The sequence below is a fragment of the Notechis scutatus genome, chromosome Z (assembly GCF_049901735.1).
Source record: "Notechis scutatus isolate UNSWTSFEM ecotype Mainland chromosome Z, rNotScu1.2, whole genome shotgun sequence".
NCBI lineage: Eukaryota > Metazoa > Chordata > Lepidosauria > Squamata > Elapidae > Notechis > Notechis scutatus.
In genome coordinates this window covers 102,681,454-102,699,155 of record NC_142025.1, presented here as the reverse complement: position 1 = coordinate 102,699,155, position 17,702 = coordinate 102,681,454, and the positions used below count along the sequence as shown (strand labels likewise).

Below are 17,702 nucleotides of genomic sequence, written 5' to 3'. Positions count from 1 at the left end.
GAACCTGGATATTGTCTCGGTTTTAATGACAAAGATTTAATATTTTGTTTAGAATGGGGTTTAAAGGACAGGGGGGCATCCCGGTCACTGCAAGAGGAATACTTGAGACAACTGCTTCTAAAAAGAACACAGCTGGAGATGCTGATTTGGTGGATTGACTCCCATGTTCTGATGGAAAGTAACTTATATTGCAATTGCTTGCTTGCAATTGGTTTTTATGACCACAGTCTTTATAAATCACTGTTAAATAATTTATGTAGCTGATATAACACCAGTTAGAAGAAAAGCCAAGAGAAACTGGTTAGAAAATCTGTGGTTGCGACAGATTTTTTTATTTTTTTTAATCTATTTGTATCCTGCCTTTATTATTATTACAAATAACTCAAGGCAGTGAACATACCCAACACAACTTCCTCCATTTTGCTCCACAACAACCTTATGAGGTGAATTGGGCTGAGGAAGGTTGACAGGCCCAAGGTTACCCAGATCACTTTTATGGCTAAGGCAGGACTCAAATTCATGGTCTCCTCATTTTTAACCTGGTGTCCTAACCAGTAGACCAAATCGACTCTCACTAGTTAGAGTACACTATTCTTTGTAATCTGTTCTTGTTTGGTAGTAGCAGCAAGATCAGGGTGGGATTCAAATTTTGTAATAACCAGTTCTGTGGAGTACGGCCATGTGACTGGGTGGGCGTGACTTCTTTTTTAGCACACAACACCACCCCCAGGGTTTTGGGCCTTCTGAGCCTCAGGAAAGTCTCCGAGGGGGGTGTTTTGCTTCCAGAAGGCTTCCCTGCCGTTCAGGAAGGAAAAGGAGCATGCTCCCCCCCTTCCCCCCTGGTCTTTTTGGGGCCTCCTGGGCCTCAGGGGAGCTCCTGGGGGGGAGGTTGCTCCCAGAAGGCTTCCCTGGGGCTCAGGAAGGCAAAAAAATGGAGGGGGGCTATCTGGGCCTCAGTGACCCTCAGGAAAGAAAAAAAATGGAGCATGGGGGGACACACAGCACCCCCCCTGTGCTCCATTTTGGGGCCTCAGGGAAGCCTCTTGGGCGAAGCAGTAAGTAAGCAACGGGAATCCTGGCACAGCTGATCGTAGGAACAGCTGATTGTCAGGAGTGGGGGGGGAAAGGAAATATCTTAAGGAATGACTGAGCGGGGAAGAATGCAGTCAGCGATGTCGGGCATGCACGCAATGTTGCACATGCGCGATAAAGACTGACTGGGAGGGAGGGGAGGAGCGGGGCAGGGCTAGGCAGGGGCACAAGTTGCCGGTTCTCTGAACTGTAATCCCACCCCTGAACAACATGCTCTAAAGCAGTGTTAAAAGTTAAAAGTTGGCATCTTTAAAATGTGGAGGCTTCCACACCCATGGTTGACACAGAATTCTGGGAGTGGAATATTATATTAAATATGTTACCTTTGAAAAACACTTAATTTACAGGGAGAATAAAGAAGAATAGTTACAAGTTCTGATACATAGATCTGGATTTGAAGTTCACAAAATGCTCAGGGAAGGCCCTCCCTTGAAAACAGCACAAGATAGCTACAAGAGTGACGTAAATCTGCATTGCCGTATTACTTTGTGGGTGAATTTCTGATTCTGCCATCTGTAAACTTCAGATGCTCATTGTATCTTCACTATAGTCTGGCAGATTCAGTTGCCTCTTGCTTTCTTGGATCTGAAGAAGCCGCAGATTCCAGCCAGTTATTATATCTATGTCTCACTTAGGAGAAATGTTCCAGGATGCTGTTGGCTGAAAATCCTAATCCTGGAGGCATATGTAATGAGGAAGGAGATAGTTTTTAAGTACACAAGGTCAAAATATCTTATTTGACCTGTTGAGGTCAGTGGGGATATAGTTATACATTGATTCAGCTCTCTAATAACGTTTATAAAATGCTGCTGTTGGTAACTTTGTGTAGAATAGTGCATAAGTCCCTATTTGCTGGTTTGGTACTACCCGAAGGCTTCTGTGTGTGCTAGGATCTTAGGTTATATAGGGTTTCTACCTTTTGAAATTTTAAGATAAAGACTAGAAAGCAAGAGACTCTGAGTTCAAGTCCTGCCTTAGCTATGAAAGTCAGCTGGATACTTTGGGCCAGTCATTCTCTTTCAGCCCAACCCACCTCACAGGGTTGTTGTCGAGAAAAGAGGAAGAGGAAGGTATGTTAGGTATGTAATGGCCTTGAGTTTTTTGTATAAAATAATAAAAGTGGGGTATAAATAAATAAAATAAACATGGGCTCTCTGAAAAGACAAATAGAAGGAATATCCTATTTTTTTCCATTTCTCAACAGTGGGGATGAAGATATAGAAGAAGTGGAGCTGGTGGCTGAAGTGCGACTGGGGGACATTGGTGCTCTCTCAGGCATCTCCAGAAGAAACCTCTCCTGGAGGAGGCAAAAGGCTGGTGTGTGGGCTTGCCTGTATATGCATATGCAAATGAGGATAGAAATGCAGGTAGCCCTTGACCTATGACCAGTTGCTTACCAACCATTCAAAGTTACGACAGACCTTCTCAGGAGTACATATGATGCAGTTCCAAGATTCTCATGACCACCTGCACTCTCTGTCATATGGCTGTATTTTGGATGCTTAGAAACCGGCCCATATTTTTGGTCATTTGCAGTGTCCTGTGGTTACATTTCCTCATTTTACAACATTAACCCAATAACAATTCCAGTTTTTGGGAAAACTGGTCCATAGCAAACCTTTGGCTCATCTTATGACCGTTTGCTTTATGACTGTAGCGATTGCTTAATGACTCCCCATTCCCCCAAAGAAAGTAAAAATGGATGCTGACCAGCTTTACGACTTAGACTGTAATGTGTAGGCTCCATTATGGTTATAAGTCAAGGACTACCAGTATGGACAAAATAGAGAGGGAGGAATCTTCAAGCCTTCTTCTATTCCTACTCATTTTGTTGACCTGGAACCAACAATTTTATATTATGTCCAGTGAAACTGGGCTGGCAAGCCTAGTGGTGAGATACAAAAAGGTGTTAACTGTTCAGTCCCTTTCCCCAATTCAGAGTTGTGTATGTTTTGATATAAGGAGCTACATTTTCAAATACAGGTAGTCCTTAACTTACAACCACAATTGAGCCAAAATTTGTATTGCTAAACAAGTCAGTTGTTAAATGAGTTCTGCTCCATTTTATGATCTGTATTACCACAGTTAAGTGAATCACTACAGTTATTAAGTTAGTAAAACAGTTACTAAGTGAAATTGGCTTCCCTAATGACTCTGCTTGTCAGAGTGTCGCAAAGGTAACCACAAAACCCTGGGACACTGAAACCATTACAAATGCATCCCAGTTACCAAACATCTTCATTTTGATTATTTGACCACAGGGATGCTGCAAATGGTTGTAAAGGTGAAAAAATGGTCATAAGTCACTTTTTTTAGTGTTGTAACTTCAAATGGTTACTAAATGAATAATTGTAAGTCAAGGACTAACTGTATGTTTAGCCCAGATTTTTTTTTTCTTTTCATGGAAAACCTTCCAGAAATATTCAAGTTTTGTCCTGCCCCTGGTCCCTCTACTTTCCCTGCCTGCCAGCCTAGAACCTGAAACTTCTTCTGCTGAAGGGAGCCTGAAAAGTAACACTAAGTCCTAGTGCTGCTTAATCCAAGAACTGCTTTGTCAGAAATTAGATTTAGGCTGTTTAGGAGCAACTTGTTTAATGGACGAATAAAACACAACCTTCGCCAATGTGGTGCCTTTCAGTACTGTTAGACTTAATGTTTGAGAAACAAGTTCCGAGTGTTAATTTATCTTAAAATGCAGATTTCTTTTTTAAAATGAATTTGGTGCGTTTCTGATAACTTCATTTGCTTTTACAGCTTGCCTCGGATCATCTCCCCCCTGCTGGCGAGGAAGCAGAGCCTCCCACATTGGTCGCCCCTCTGTTTCAGAGCAACCCCATGTTCTAGACCCACACAGAATTCTGCCTGTGCATAGAACAGATAGGGCTACTTGGACTTCTGATTTAGAGAGAAGCAAGGTTTTGCAGTCCCCTAAAGCAGACAGGACTTCTTCACCCTGTTTGGCCATGACTTTGGGAATTGGCATGGGAGTCTCCACTGGGGGGCAACAACGTCCACAAAGTACTGCTGGCCGAGAGTCTGAATCTCAGCAACGGTCCCAGCCACCACCTGGGAGCTCCCTGGATAAGGCTGATTCCAGCACCTCTTCTTCATCCTCTTGCTCTTCTTCATCCTCTTCCTCCATGTCCTGCCATCAAGGCCTACCTGGTGAAGATGGTGGTTCTTCAAATCCCTGCCCTCCCATTCACTCCCCAGACTTAGATATTTATGATCCTTTCCACCCTACTGATGAGGATAATCTCAATGGTGATTTTGGCTTTGGGGACTCCCCCCGTAAAGAAGCAGAGGGTGGGCGGCATGACCAGAAATATGATCCCTTTGATCCCACAGGCTCCAACCCCAGCTCCTCTATTAGTACTCCTTCACCAGAGGAGGAGGAAGAGGAGGATGAGGAAGAGGAGGATGAAGATGATGACCATGACGAGCAGCCCCCTGATATGTCACATAGCATCAGCCGCATTTCAGAGACATTGGCTGGAATCTACGATGAAAATAGCTTGAGCCAAGATTTCCCAAGCTCAGAGAAAGGACAAGAAGATTCAGAACCAGAAGCAGAACCTAGCAGAGGCTATGAGACTGAGGCAACATGCCCTGCTGAGAGTTCTGAGAGCAAAGGACTTTCTGGTGCTGATTCCACCCTGCCTGAGGAACTTCCCTCAGACCAGGGAGACTCTAAAACTCCAGAACCATGCCGCCGGGTATTCGTGGTGGACTTGGCTCCCAAAGGGCGCTTGGATGCTGAAGCCAAGACTCCACTGGAAGGGAAGGTGTCCTTAGAGGTAGTGACCGTTGGAAATGCTAAGCTAAGAGGTGGAGAGAAAACCTCAAAAGGCGTTGGGCATCCTCGGGCTGGGCGCAGATCGTCAGTGGAATGGGATGGAAGCGGTGGCGGTGAATCAGAAATCGAAGAAGGCGAGATTGTCCAGCCAGAGGATGAGCGGTATAGCCCCATTCGATTGTTTCGAAGTAGATGCCGGCCAGCTGAGCCACGAACTCTCCGGGTGGTGGAAGGAGATGATTTCTTATCACTGCATGCAGACTCTGATGAGGAAGGAGCCTTACAGATTGATTTTAATGAAAACCAGCCAGATCCACGTTGGAAAGGTGTGGATTTGAGGCGGAAAATCCTAACCCAGCGGCGAGAACGCTATCAAGCTCCATCACCTCTGCCTCCTCCGCCACCTCCACCTGCCCCCAAACGCCCTGCCTCCAAAGCTCACTCTGGTTCTAGTTCTGGTTCATGTAAGAAATCAAAAAGAGAACACAAAAGATCAAGAGAATGCAAGACATCGAAAACCAAGGAGACCTATGGCTCTTCCTGGAACCCAAAGAAGAAATCAAAATCACGCTCAAAATCCAAAGAGCGTCGACATTCACACCACAGGACCTCAAGGTCCCGCTCACATCACCGAACATCTCGCTCCTGGTCCCCTTCAATTAGCACCAGCCTGTCTGCCGTTGGATCCTCACATACTTCAGCTGAACGGCACAAAAGCAGGCGATCTAAGTCAAAGGAGAAACGCCATGGCCATTGTTCTCGGTCACGAAGCAGCAGCCGTGCCCATCGAAGTAGGCACAAAGACAAACATCGTGGGGAAGGTGGCAGAAAGAAGAAGAAGCGCTCTCAGTCTCGCTCACGTGAGAAGCATCTCTCCCATCGGTTATCTAAGGACAAAGAGCGAGAGGTCCACCTTCTGGAGGAACCCAAGCCTGAAAAAGCTTTGATGGAACGACGGAGAGATGCAAGAACTGTGGTGCCACCTTCAATCCAGGATCTCAATGACAATGATCTCTTCACTATCAAAAGGACCATTACTGTCAACCAGCAGGAGAAGATGGAAGGACTTCTGGAGACACCAGAGAGTGCTAAGAGGGAGGTGCTGTATGATTCTGAGGGCATGAGCTTTGATGCTTGCTTTTCAGATCGTGAGCCTGCTGAAGAACCCAAATCTAATGCAATGCGGCTAAATCCTAAGGAGGATGCAATTCCATCCCGCAAAGATAAAAGGCCGGAGGAGGACACAAAACAAAAGATGTGCAAGGAAAAAGAACGTAAAAGAGCCTATCTGGAAGACCGCCCAGGCACCCGTGAGAAATACAAAAAAAAACTCAAGGAGGGACCTCCTACTTCTGAGCAGCAAGAATTACCCAAGATAGAAAAAAAAGGCAGAACTGACAGAGACAAAACAGGGAAAAAGATCAAAGCTGGAGGCCACAAAGAAAGTAGCAAGCTGGGATCAGGTCGGAAAGTGAAGCTCCAGTCCAAGGTAGCTGTATTGATCCGGGAAGGGGTGAGTAGCACAACATCAGTCAAGGAAATGGGTTCTATTGGTGTAAAGTTCAGCAGAGACAAGGAGAGCCGCTCACCATTCCTCAAATCAGAGGAGAAGGTGTTAATGGTTGGGGCACCAGCAGCAGGCCAAGGTGAAATGACTGATGTCAAAGAACAAGGCTTCAAGCCCAAAAAAATCAAAGGACTAAAAACTAAAATGGGGGTGAAGAAACTGAAGGGCATCAAGCCAAAGGGTGCCTCAGAGCCCAAGAAAAAGAAGAAACTCAAAGTGAAGACTGGGCTGAAGAAATCCAAAGCTGATAGCTGCAGTCAGGGGGCAATCAGTCCTTTGAGGGTCAAAGAGGAGCCTTCATGGTCTGGTTCAGAAAAATCAGGGGGCACAGCCAAGCCACCAAGTCCTCAGCCATTGGCCCCAGGACAGGAACTCACACCTGATTCCCAGACAGTGGACAGCAGCTGTAAGACACCTGATGTCTCCTTCCTTCCTGAGGATCCCCCTGTTGAGCAGCCCAGGGTGCCAGCTGATGAGCCAGAAGCAGACAGTTTGTCTGAACCCAAAGAGGAGCAGCCACTGCAGCAGCCATCCCATCCTCCCCGTAGTTTGCCCCAACCCCCTGCTCCCATGTCATGGAATCTGCAAGGAGGAGTAGACTGCACTAGTGGTGTACTGGCATGTAGGTATCATGATGGTGGTGTGTGTGTATGTGTGTGTGTGTTGGGGAAGTTTCTGCTACGTGGGGGTTTGTGGGACTAGATTCCAGTTTATTGCAGGCCAGTTTGCAGTATGATTCTATAAATCTCAGACCAAGTAAGGTGTTCCAAAAATAACATTCCTTCTTTTTTTAAAGGAGCTTTATATTGTGGGTTTATTGGGATTTATACTTAGAGATTATGAATAGGCTGATTGATCAAATTCAATACAGGCTTGGATAGCTCAGATACTTGTTGCTATTGATTCTGACTAAATGTTTTTTGCTATCTGGAAAATCCCTGAAATAAAAGCTTAGAAATCCACACTGGGAACCCAGTTAACAACATGAATTACAAAACGAGCGAAAGAAGGAGAAAGTTAATAAATACTACTTCTTTCCTCTTACTAGAAGTTTCAGGTCCTTTATAACACTTTTTGTTACAAGTATTGAGTGCCCTTTCAGAGTGTAGTTTTTACAATCGCTAGTGTAGAAATGGTGGGTGCTGAGCTCCCCCTGATGGAAACTGACCTAAGAAATAGTTGTTTTTTGTTTGCAGAATAGTATGATCATTATTAAGGTTTAACTCTTTGTGGTGTATGATATTCAGAGGATCTCCCAGTATCCTTAAAACCTGCTGGATGAGATTGACAGTCTGTCATGCTGGGAAGAGGGTGGTTAATGGGGTAGATCGCACTTTGAATGCAAACATGCTTCACAGAGTTGTGGGTACCTTTTCCTGGACTTGCATGTTATTTGCATAATCCCCCCCAAAAAAATAAAATATGAGAGTTAAGGAAGCACACCCATGCCTGCTCCAAAGGAACTTTTTTGCATGCTGTTGATAGCTTTAATTCAGGCATGTATTCTTTTAGGATCACGCAGCTAATATGATTTTATGAAAAGATACAGATTTTTTTAAGAAAAAAAAATCATGCTGAAAGCATGGTATGCATGCTCCACTTGCTTCAAAGCATCTTTTTGGCTGTAGATTCAAAGTATTATATATCCTTAGCTTTTAATCTTCCCCAGTTTCAAGTCTTTTGTCTTTCTAAGCTGAAGATAGAGCAAATTAAAGAATACAGTCTGAGATGTGGTACTTGTGGCAATGGGCTGTAAACGAATTAATAAATAAAGTAATAAATAAATAAATAAAGTAATAAAATGTCCTGCCATGGCTATGATTTGTTATGCAAAATGTAGTCTGAGATGGAGCATTAGGCACTTAATTATCTGTTTCCCACTTCCATGCTTTGGAACCATTGTGTAAGACACTTGTTTTTTTTACTTAGTGACTGCCCTGCTCTTCAAGATGGAAGAGGCCAATCTTGCAAGCCGGGCAAAAGCCCAGGAGCTCATTCAAGCAACCAATCAGGTAAACCCAATCAAATTCTGAGATTTGGATTATTGGGTATGAATTTTGAATGGCTTGGTTTCAAAATGTGTTCACAGCAGCAGTGGAGGTTTTTTTGTTGTTGTTCTCAACTCTAAAATTCTTCAAAGATCAGGCTCCAGTGATTCTCCTTGAAATTTTGATAAGGCTTCATTAGAAATTAACTGTGCTGGAAACCTTGATAAAAAATGAGACTCTCAAGGATGTGTGAATTCATCTTGACGCAGACAAGGTTGGCACTATCGGGGGCAAGTGGAGGAGAGGGAGTCAGCTTCAAAGCCCAAAATGCTGTATATTGCAGTTCCCTGTACAACCAAACCTGCCTGCTGTCTGGCAACAAGGTCGGCACCCTGAAAACAGAGAACATCTGGTTATTTTATCTTATGTTTAATGCTTTTTTTTCTTCTGGTTCTCATGGCTGCAGGGAAAGTTTAGAAACCTAGGGGTTTTTTCCCCCCCTTAACGTTTACATGAAATAGGCCTTGGCTGAGGGATCAGAGCTGCTTTTATCTAGAATAACAATTCCCCCCACTCTCCTAAGCTGGCCACTTAATGAACTCTAGAGCTTCACCTGTTTTTTGAAAATTAAGAGAAAAACGTTTATGTAATTTGAAAAATTCTCCTTTTGAAACCAGCATGCATGTAATTAGATTAATAACCTATTTTAAAATATAATGAATGCACTGTTGAAATGTCCCTCCATAGCTTGCTGGCTTCTAGGTGTGTTGAATTCCAAAATCTGTCATTAGACTTGCAAACCAGGCTTTTTGCAGGATACTGACTGCACAAGGTTGTTGTCAGGTTCTTTTTATTTGAATTAGAAGAGTAGCCTTCCTTTCCAGATAAACATGTGAGGCACTGTGGTAAATGTAAATTGCAGGATTTCTCCTTGTAAATGACATAGCATTCTGAAGCTATTTCACAATATAGACTCCATATTAAGAGTGAGATTTATTAAACAACCCAAAAGCATATTATCAAGATTAGGATACAGTATCTAATATCCTTCACCATTGACCATATTAGCAGCTGCTAGGAATTGCACTAGCAACATTTGGAGGACTGCTGTTTCTCCTTTTCCTTCCCTCAATTATAACATTAAAAGAAATGTCAACTCTGCTTACTAATTCTGCAATATCCAGTTGTACCCAATGGGATCTTCTTGTGCACCCAAAGAAGGGAACTCACAGGCCATTGTGACTTTCCTATATATAGGCAAGTAGACTTATTTAGCTGGTAGTTTCAGTTTTGAAATAATGAGATTGTAATACTCTGCTCCACAGTATAAAAAAATGGAAAATATAGAGTATGTTACAGTAGTTGAGCAGGCGGTCCAATTTATTTGTCTTAATCCCAAGCCAAGCCATTTCAACCATGTTTTGTTTACTCTCTTATTCCAGATCTTGACCCACACCAAGCCCTCAGCTTCTTTAGCTCCTCCTCAGCCACCAGCACCACCCACTCATCTGCCTTCCTCACATCTAGCAGTCCCACCCATTTCCTACCATTTGCAAGGATCAATGCCTCTAGGAGGCTGTGGTTCAACTCCTAGCACCCCTACAGGGGGGTTGCCAGGAACTTTGAGCCAGGCTTCAGCAGGTCCTCCTTCTGCTGGCATTTTTGCTTCTTCCTCTGGCACCGATTTGGGCAGTACCAGTTCTGAAGGGCGTGGAGACAGCGATAAGGTAAAAGTCACCAGTCTTTTCACACCTATTATGCAGCTCAGTTAAGGATTCTTTTTTTTTCCAGTATATGTTTTGTTTTTATTAATAAACATTTTGAATATAGTACATTGTCAGGGCATATCATTACAAAAAGGAAACAAAAATATTAACATGTGAACTAATAAAAATAATAGTATAACAGTAATTTCTCTTTATATTAGTTTATTTGTAATTCTGTTAATTATATCAATGTTTGTAATTATAAACCCTCTTTATATTTAATTCATATATAACAACAATCTTCACCTAGTTTCTATCTCTTATCTCTAACCACTCGTAAAATCTATTCCATGTTAAATAATATTCTGTGTCTTCTTTGTCCTTTATTTTTAATGTCAATCTATCCATCTCTGCACAGTCTAGTATTTTCCAAATTACATCTTCATCTTCTCATTTTTCCAATATTGTGCAAATCCTTGCAGCTGTTAATACACGCAAAACTAAATATACAGTGCCTTTATCATAGCCCTCTGGCATTATACCCAACGAAAATGTTTCTGGCTTCAGATCTATATGTTACTTAATCATCTTTTCCAACCATGTATGTATTTTTTCCAGTATTTTCTTGCTTCCATACAAGTCCACTACATATTATAATAAGTACCTGGGGTTTGATTACACTTCCAACATTTGGCAGGCATGTTGCTAAACATTTTTGCCAATCTTGCCGGTGGCAAATGCCACCTATAAAACATATTGTAAAGGTTTTCCTTATATGCAGTAGCCATTGTCAGTTTATAGTTCCTGTTCCAAAGTTTTTGCCATTTATCTAGTTCCATTTTTTTGTAACCAAAAGTTTTGCCCATACAATCATTATTTCCTTGATTTGCTCCTCTTCCATTTTATAACTTAATCGTTATATATATTTTTAAATCAGTTTTTTATCTGTCCCTAATAATATCAAATGTTGTTGGTTCTTTATAGAAATCCCCTGTTTTTGCATCTTTCTCATATCTTGTTTGTATTTGCAAATGTGGCTACTATGCTAAGTCCACCCCTTGGTTTTGCAATTGTTGTCCAGTTTTAAGTTCAACATTCTCATTTAAAATGTCTTTATAAAGTACATTTTTTCCAAATTAATAAGATTTGGATGTATCAATGCTTCCATTGTGGAAAGCCAGACTGGTATTTTCATATAGTTTTGTAATTTAAATTTTCCACATATCTGAAGTAAAGCAATCCTCACATAATGTATTTGAAAATATCTATGTATCGTACTCCTTCCATACCATAAAAAGGCATGCCACCATAATTGAAGATCATGTCCCTCTAATAGTAATAGTCTTCTATGTTTCAAATTCATCCATCCCTTTACCTTTAACTCACAGGCTTGCTTGCAGCTTCCAAAATCCTCTAAAGGATTTTCAGGGTGATTGAAGGGGGAAAGTATTAAATATATGGACATTAATTATGGACACTATAGTTTTAAAATTAAATGTGAACTAAATTTAGTTTTTGTCCATGTTTTCTCCAAGCCTCATCCATTTTTTTCCTCCTGATCCTACTACGCTTAGCCTGAGAAAAGTGATTCCTCCCTGCATGTGAAACAACTGCCTCTGATGCAAGGTGTCTCTTTGCGATCATAATTGCATTGTAAAACTAGATCTGAAAGAGGTCAGGTGGTCGCCATACTTTGGGCTTGGAGCAAAGAAAGCCATGGCCCTGTTTTCCAGCTGGTCAACTTTGGAACCTTGATACCAGTGACTGACAAACTTGATCATCCTTTTTTTTTTTTTTTTTTAAAACAAGTTTTATTAAAAGTTTCAACAGCAAACAAATCATTACATATTAAATCTTTCCCTGTCTTTCTACAATAATTTCCCCAATATTCTCATAAAACACAAACAAACACAAACAAACATAAAAAAAAATCTTTTAGTAAAGTACCTTGGCCCCAGTTACCTCTCTTTGCATGGTCAAAAAATAATAGCACATATCACTCTTCACATTTCTATCTTATTTAATCCATCTTAATTAAATCATTAAATTTGTATCTTTTGCCCATTCATTATCCCTCTATCTCTTCTTATAATAAAAAGAATTTCTCCTGAAATCACTAATCAGAGTATGATGCCTTTCTATCCTCCCCCTAAGTTAGTAAAATTAACATTCAGCATAAACAAATACCCAATTTGGTTCTGCTTGGTACATTCTATCCACCAAAAATGTTTAAATACATTGTATCCTCCTTTTCTTCGATATTTTATTACATTTTAAAAATCAATCATTATTAAAAACTTCAACATTTTAATTTCTTATTAAATCTTAAACCATTCTAATTTACTATTTCAAATATAAATGTTACAATACCATCTTCTGTACCTTAGCAGAATCTTTCTTACAGAAATTTATATTTCATCCTTTGTCTCTAAAAAAATCCTCTTCTCCCATCCAATTTTAAAGCTTTGAGGCTTTTCTCCGCCTTTCCCCTTTCTTTCTTCCCCCACCAAATCTTCCTACCCCCCTTCTTCTTCTAACCTCTGCCTTGCTGGGATCCCTTCTCTGTTGTGTTCCCTTTTTCTCTTGTTTATTATCATTATATTTACTTTGCATCATATTTTCTCTTTCTCAAATGTTTTTTAAATCTTAAGTCCTTCATTTTCCTTGCTCTCTTCCTTCCTTCTTCCTTAGATAAGTTTTGGGATTCAGTGAAGATGGCGTCTTCGTCTCTTCCTTGTTGTTCTTCTTCCGTTTCCATCTGTTCCATTGTCTGTTGGTAATTGACCAGCGCCATTTCTAGAAATAGAAAAGCTTTTTCCATGCCATCTTTGCAGGCTGCTTTTGTTTGCTCATATTCATCCCTCAGGTCTTCAAAAAGGAAAGCCATTATAAATAAATCTTTTCTTTTCTTTATTCCTCTTTCTTCTTACACCAACCAAATATTCCGAGAGAAAGGCAAAACAATCCCAAAATCCACAATCCTCAATAAATCCAAGCAAGCCAAAATTCCCCTTCCTCTTCCAGGGTGGTATCAAACAAATAAAAAAAAGAATCCAAATCTATATTTTAAAGCCTTATTAAGATTATATTTCTGTCCTCGAGTCTTCAAGGCATCTCCTCCAACAAGATCCAAATTTATATATTTTCTTTATCCTCTCCCTTCCGGCTTAATTCCGTCGGGAGGGAGAGTAACTTTCCCTTCAGCACCTCAAAATAGCCGCTTTTTTTCTCTTGTGGAAGAAATCATCAGAAAACCATCTTTTCCAGGAATTAAATTAGATAAATCTCAAAGCCCTGGGTCGACTCAAGAAGAACTTTCACTTTCAATAACTTTCTTCTTCCTCCTGCGCATACTTGCCCGGCTGTCAACTTCTTTGTGGCGGCATTACGGACCGCCGCTGCACCGTCCTGGTAACAGGGGGTTCTGCCGGCCAGGGAGGGGTCTGCAACACCCCCAAACCCTTCCTCCGGATCCCCTTACCTTCAGCTACCCCTGCAGGGCAGCCTTGCTCCGCACCGTCCGGTCGGAGCCCCAAAACGCTAGCGCGGCAGGGATCGCGCAGCTCGCGAATCCCTACCGCCCATGGGCCGACAAACCGAAACCCAAACTTGATCATCCTAAACCTATTTCCTGTTTTGCTGTCATGTATTTCTCCTGCACTGATTTTTTTTGACTGTCTTGCCTGTATTCCCTGCAGTATCTGAAAAAGCTTCACACCCAAGAGCGAGCGGTGGAGGAAGTCAAGCTGGCCATCAAGCCCTATTATCAGAAGAAGGAGATCACCAAGGAAGAGTACAAGGACATCCTGCGCAAAGCTGTCCATAAGGTAAAGCAGTGGCACCACAGAAGGAGGAAATGAGCAAAAATATGAAAGCAGAGGGGGCAGAGTATTTTAGAAATCACTTTCTTTTCTTTTTTCCTTCTCCTTCTCCTCCTCCCCTCCCTTTTAGATCTGCCACAGCAAGAGTGGTGAAATCAACCCTGTCAAGGTGAATAACTTAGTGAAGGCCTATGTGCAGAGATACAAGTACTTTCGAAAACATGGACGGAAGATGGATGAAGAGCAAAGGCCTCCCAAGGAAACGGGGGGAGCAGACAAATCTGGCTTGCCCATGCCCCCGCTCTGATCTCCACTTGGAAGGAATAAATCGCAGCAGCCCTTCTTTATGCAAATTGGCTTGGCTGAGCTCCCAACCCTTTCCCCATCACTTTGTGGGGATAGTGGAAAGGGGGTTGGAGCGATACATTTTGTTTTGGAGGGGTGGCATTTGTAGAGTACAGTTCTTGTGCATCTGCTACCTGCCCTGGAAATCTCTCCCTTGCCTTTCCTAAACACTTTCACAGATTTGGCCACAAAATTGACTTGTGTTTTGCTCTGTAAATACCGATGGCAGAGAATGGGGCTAATTTTAAGTTTCATCACTCTCAAGCATTCATGATAGCAATGGGTGGATCTTATTCCTCTGACACGCCTAGTTTTTACTCATTTTAGCATGTTTTTAATTTGATGGTGTTATCTTTGCCCTCTCGTCAATGGTCATGAAATGGCAGCACCACGGTTGACGTACAGATGGCAGTTTCCTGTCATCCCGGACAGGCAAACATCCCTTATTTTCTGCTTCCAATTGTAAGTTTGTCTGTCATACCCTTTCCCACCCTGTTTATCTTCATAAAACTGCATTTAGCCATCTAAACTGGGCAGTGTGTCAGTGATCTTTTAGCAATGCGATTCTATTTCTTTCACAGGCAGGTGGATTGCTCTTCTAACATGAGAGTGTTTTTCTCTCCAAAGGATGCCTTTTGGATGGCTACTGAGTAGACACTTAACGTTTTGAGGATTGCAATTTCTCCCCTATCTTACAGGAGGACTTGGCATGGTTTTCCAGCTTTAAGTGCCACCATGCTATTTCGTGTGAGATTTCAGACATCAATGTTACATAGAGCAGGTTTCTGAGGGATTTTTAATTTAAACAAGCTGGCACAGACATACAATGAAACCTTAGCATAGGTCTACATTTTACTAACTATAGAGTCAGATCAGATTTCTGTTGAGATGTCAACCCAAAATAACATAAGTCCAAGGCACACAAGATTGTCTGGATGACAGGTAGATTTACATTAATTTGATGCTAATTTTATAACACCTGTAGCAATTTACATCATTTGCATAATGTTAAGCTATTTGTCTCAGTTTGAGGTAAAAGCATGCAAATTATGTAAATAACTGCAATGATGTACTCATATTTAACAAGATGTTGATATTCCTTTCCCAATTGGTCCATTAAAATGATTTTTATGTATTTGGAGAGTAAGTAATGCCATCTTGTGAGCAAGGGGGGTAATTGCATTGGTAATCCAGGTCTTTAGTTTTAAATAGCACTAAGATTTGCACTCTTAGCTGTTCATGGGAATATCATGCTAGAAGCACCTACAATAAGTTCTCCATAGTAAAATCCTGTATCTGCTTGGTATAGTCCAAAGCCTATGCTTTGAAAGTAGCAGTAGTTCAGAAGAAACTTAAATTGTGAACAGAAAGGAAAACAAAACCAATAAAGAAAGGTGAAAGGTAACTTGAGAAGTGACAAGAGCAATGATTGCAGTGCACAACTAGACCTGTGATAGAGTAGGCAAACATTAGGGCAAAATCCTCAAAGGTAAGGGCAATTTAACCAGAGAATTGATGAGCTTATCATGGTTTTCTGAGTCTGCTTGCTGGAGATCATTGGACTCTGAACAGTCACTTTGGATTTGCTTTATTTCTGAAGGTCCCATTTTGAATAGGATTCAACCCACTGACCCATAAAATCACTTTTATTTATAATATTAAGTATCTACATACTGAAGAGATATAGCTACAGGAATTAGAGTAAATAGATATCTACTGAAATGATAAGGATGCCTGAGGACTTGTAAAAGTGGGTTAAGAGTGGTGGGGAAAACATGCTGGCAAATTGCAAGTTGGCTTGTTTTAGCTTACAGATTTGGCCCAAGTGCATAAGAAATGGTAAGAATCTCAGTCAAAATTACAACAAATATTTTTTGGAAGGGGAGTCAGATCATGAGATGGAGAAGTGGGAAATTTTCATCTTCAAGGTGGTTGCTGTGCAATAAGCTTGTACATCTATACTCACATATCTGGGGGAAAAAGTTTCTGAATAATGTTCTTATTCTGTGTGAACATACATTCTTGGATGGTTTCAAGGTTGGGGAAGGCAAGGAGACTAACTGAAATGGCAGAGGGGCTGACTTACGGAAGAGGATTACTGGAAGAAATGCCACATGAAATTGTTGAGAAAAGGGCAATAGGGACATTTGAACATAATGATGTTACTTTGCCAATTTGGATCAGGTATTTGCAGCACTTAAAAAGAATGGCAAAAATGTTTAGGTTTTTTAGAACAGGAAAAATAAAATTTGGGAAGTGAGCATAGAAGACCTGTGGTCCAGGTATTTTACTCATATTATCTGCTAGATAATCCTGCAAAACTTGGTTGGTAGAAGACTGGTATAAAAAAAAAGGCTTTACTTCAGAATGTGTAATGTTTGGAATTTACTTCTGCAAGATACATGGCTTAAATCTCCAGAGTTGAGAGGTACGGTAGTGGCCAAAATTGTGGAAACCTTTTGGGAAAAGTATATTTTTGAGGTTTGATGGCTAATAACACTGCTTTTTTTTTTTTTTTGTAGTACCATAAAATTATATATCAATGTAAAGATAATTTAATCAAGAATGTAATGCAATAACTTTTCTGAAGGATTTGCTATTAGAATAGCAGTTATAAAGAAGAAAAGTGAAACATAGAAAAAATGAGATATACAAAAATTATCACTATAGAAAAAATGATATATACAAAAATTATCATCATGTCAGTTAATACTTATTTGGGTAACCTTTAGCATGAATTATGGCCTTACAACATCTTCCCATGGAGTGAACCAAGTGTTTTAGTTCTGCAGCTGTTGTAATGTGAAACCAAGATTGAATGATTGCTTCTATTAACTGGGTTTTATTGCTGGGTCACTTCTGACTAACAAGTTCCTTTAGTCAGCTCCATAGATTTTCAATTGGGTTAAGGTCTGGGCTATTGCCAGGCCATTCCAGCAGTAGAATATCATTATCTTGAAACCACTTTTTGCACACAGCAGTATGACATGGAGCTGAATCCTGTGCGGAAGGCTTCAGTTTGGGCTCAAGTATTAATATATTTTTGGCCATTTATATTCCTATTAATCACACAAATTCTGCCCGCGCCTTTTGATGGCTCTCTAAATACTCATGCTCATTGGCTACAATCAGATGAAGGAAAGATACCTTTTATCAACCTAAGCAAGTTGTGCTTCCTTTTTCTGGTTATTTGGCTATAACTTCTCATAGAATACAGATAATTGAACAAACTTTGTTGCATCATATTCTTGATTAAATTATCTTTCCATTGATATATAATTTTATGGTACTACTAAAAAAAGTGGTGTTATTAGCCATCAAACCTCATAAATACACTTTTCCCAAAAGGTTTCCACAATTTTGGCCACTACTGTATAATTCAATTAT

The 17,702-nt window shown here is 40.8% G+C and overlaps 1 protein-coding gene across 6 annotated transcripts in view; it reads left to right on the top strand.

Moving 5' to 3' along the window:
* Positions 1-15,450, top strand: part of SCAF1 (SR-related CTD associated factor 1) — a 29,827-nt gene extending 14,377 nt beyond the window's left edge. For all 6 annotated transcript variants that reach the window (XM_087945772.1, XM_026669636.2, XM_087945771.1 and 3 more), the window contains 6 exons: positions 2,297-2,409; positions 3,847-7,077; positions 8,385-8,467; positions 9,886-10,170; positions 13,848-13,976; positions 14,101-15,450. In XM_087945772.1, coding sequence (XP_087801898.1) covers positions 2,297-2,409; positions 3,847-7,077; positions 8,385-8,467; positions 9,886-10,170; positions 13,848-13,976; positions 14,101-14,277 — 4,018 coding nt within the window. In that variant the 3' untranslated portion in view covers positions 14,278-15,450. The remainder of the gene's footprint in view (positions 1-2,296; positions 2,410-3,846; positions 7,078-8,384; positions 8,468-9,885; positions 10,171-13,847; positions 13,977-14,100) is intronic.
* The last annotated feature ends 2,252 nt before the right edge of the window (positions 15,451-17,702 follow it).